The 2079-nt window shown below is 28.5% G+C and overlaps 1 protein-coding gene across 1 annotated transcript in view; it reads left to right on the top strand.

Moving 5' to 3' along the window:
* Positions 1–2079, top strand: part of LOC106463130 (rho GTPase-activating protein 17-like) — a 48009-nt gene that overhangs the window by 20224 nt on the left and 25706 nt on the right. The window contains exon 3 of the mRNA XM_013923107.2: positions 1562–1638. Within this exon, the coding sequence (XP_013778561.1) occupies positions 1562–1638 (77 nt within the window). The remainder of the gene's footprint in view (positions 1–1561; positions 1639–2079) is intronic.

Raw genomic sequence — 2079 nt, 5'->3', positions numbered from 1 at the left:
GACTGCTTATATATATATATATATATATATATATGTTTTATGTGCCACATCCACACAGGTTTCACTTTGGGAACTAAAACGGTGATGTAGAAGATAGGAACGCAATCTCTAAGTAACACCTTACAATGTGCTAGTAATGTGCTCAGCCATGATATTCTAGGTTGATAACGGGCAATCTATGTATATATGTTTTATGTGGTACATCCACACAGGTTTCACTTTGGGAACTTAAACGATGATGTAGAAGATAGGAACTCAATCTCTAAGTAACACCTTATAATATTAATATCAATGTGCTAGTAATGTGCCCAGCCATGATATTCTAGGTTGATAACGGGCAATCTATATATATGTTTCATGTGCCACATCCACACAGGTTTCACTTTGGGAACTTAAACGGTGATGTAGAAGTAACTCTCAAAGCAGGGCAACTCGATGATATTCTATCACCTAAGTATAAATTTGTAATAAAACTTTTCAATATAATTAGCATTTTCTTAAAAGTGTCCCCTTAATTTTGATGCAGAGGGACACAAACCCCCATAAACTATAGAACCTAGAAACGTCTTTTCTATGTTAACATTAAAAATAAAGTAACACCAACGTACAACTTTCACTGAAATATTTGGGCACTTCTTTTTTTTGTAAGTTGAGAATGAGGATGTAACAGGATTTCAAACTGAATATAGTGTGTGTGTAACATTATAAAATGTTAATATACTTCAGGAAAACTTAGCGGTTAGTTACAATCATCTTGTACGTGGAATTCAATATATATGATCTGTTAAATTTTCTCTGTAAAGTTTCGTGAATGAGCTAATTACATATATTATTAATTTTAAAAGTTTTTACACATTGAAAGTCTCTAATGTTATGTGAAAAACATTTATTCTGCAACCAATATTTACAATGAGAAAATGTACATTGTATGAAAGTTTTTTTTTACATTATTGATCAATAGATACCCTGTTTTAAGTTCAGATTTAATGTTGTTTTTAAAAAATCAAAAAGAACACAAGAAAATTTAGATGTTTCTAGGTTCTGTAATGTGGGAATTTTGCTCCGTGAGAGAACAAAGAACACAGTAAATGGAACAAACTGTCAAAAGTCTTGATATTGGAGGAACTAATTTCTTCAATATCAAATACTTCTGACAGTTTGTTCTGTTTTAATGAGGTTTTTTGTTCTCTACTGGTACACACAATATTGATATTTTATGATTTATTACGTGATTTAATTATTTAACTTCTAGGAAATGAACAAACTACTTTAACATTGTTTAATGTTTATTATTCTTAAACATGTTTATGTGTGTGAGAATTGTGTAATTTGATATGAAAGTAATGGATTTCTGATGGAAATGTTTTCAAAACAATGTGAAATACCACAAGGTATGTTAAAAGAAATTAAGTATTATTCCCTTTGGATAAACTCTTACATTTAGACAATAAAAAAAAAAAAACTCATTGCCAAAATTGAACAGTTATTTTATAGTTTAATTATGTGTTGTTTTTTATTTTATGTTTGTGTCTATATATATTTGTTGTTTTTACTTTGTTAGAAAAAGCTGAAGGAGATTGTATTATCCCAGTGCATGTTAGAGAGCAGTGGACTTCTGGGAGAAACTTCTATTTTAGGGTTAGTTTGTTGTCAAAATGCATTATTTTTGTACTGGAATTAACTTATCTGTTTTGAAACACGTATATGGTGTATGTTTTGAGTTCAACACTGTGGACCTTTCATGACTAAGACACAGTATTCAAGCTCACTACTAGCGTATAAAGAAATATTACTAACTAGTAACCACAAGTTTGAGAAATGTAAAAACATGGTTATATTTTTATGTCCATGTAAATGGTTTATATCATCTATCTAAAATAATGTTTGAAAAGTAAAAGTAATTTTCTTAATTGATTTAATCACTAATATTTTAAATACAAAGGTAATCAGAATAATACAAGTAGTAATAAACATTTTTTAAAGAGCTATTGAAAATAAAAGGGAAAATAAAAAATAATAGACTGGTTATTTACAGGTGTTTCAAAACGTATATATATATATATATATATATATATATAT

Source organism: Limulus polyphemus, unplaced genomic scaffold (genome assembly GCF_000517525.1).
Source record: "Limulus polyphemus unplaced genomic scaffold, Limulus_polyphemus-2.1.2 Scaffold1332, whole genome shotgun sequence".
Lineage (NCBI taxonomy): Eukaryota > Metazoa > Arthropoda > Merostomata > Xiphosura > Limulidae > Limulus > Limulus polyphemus.
This window is presented reverse-complemented; position numbering and strand designations above follow the sequence as displayed.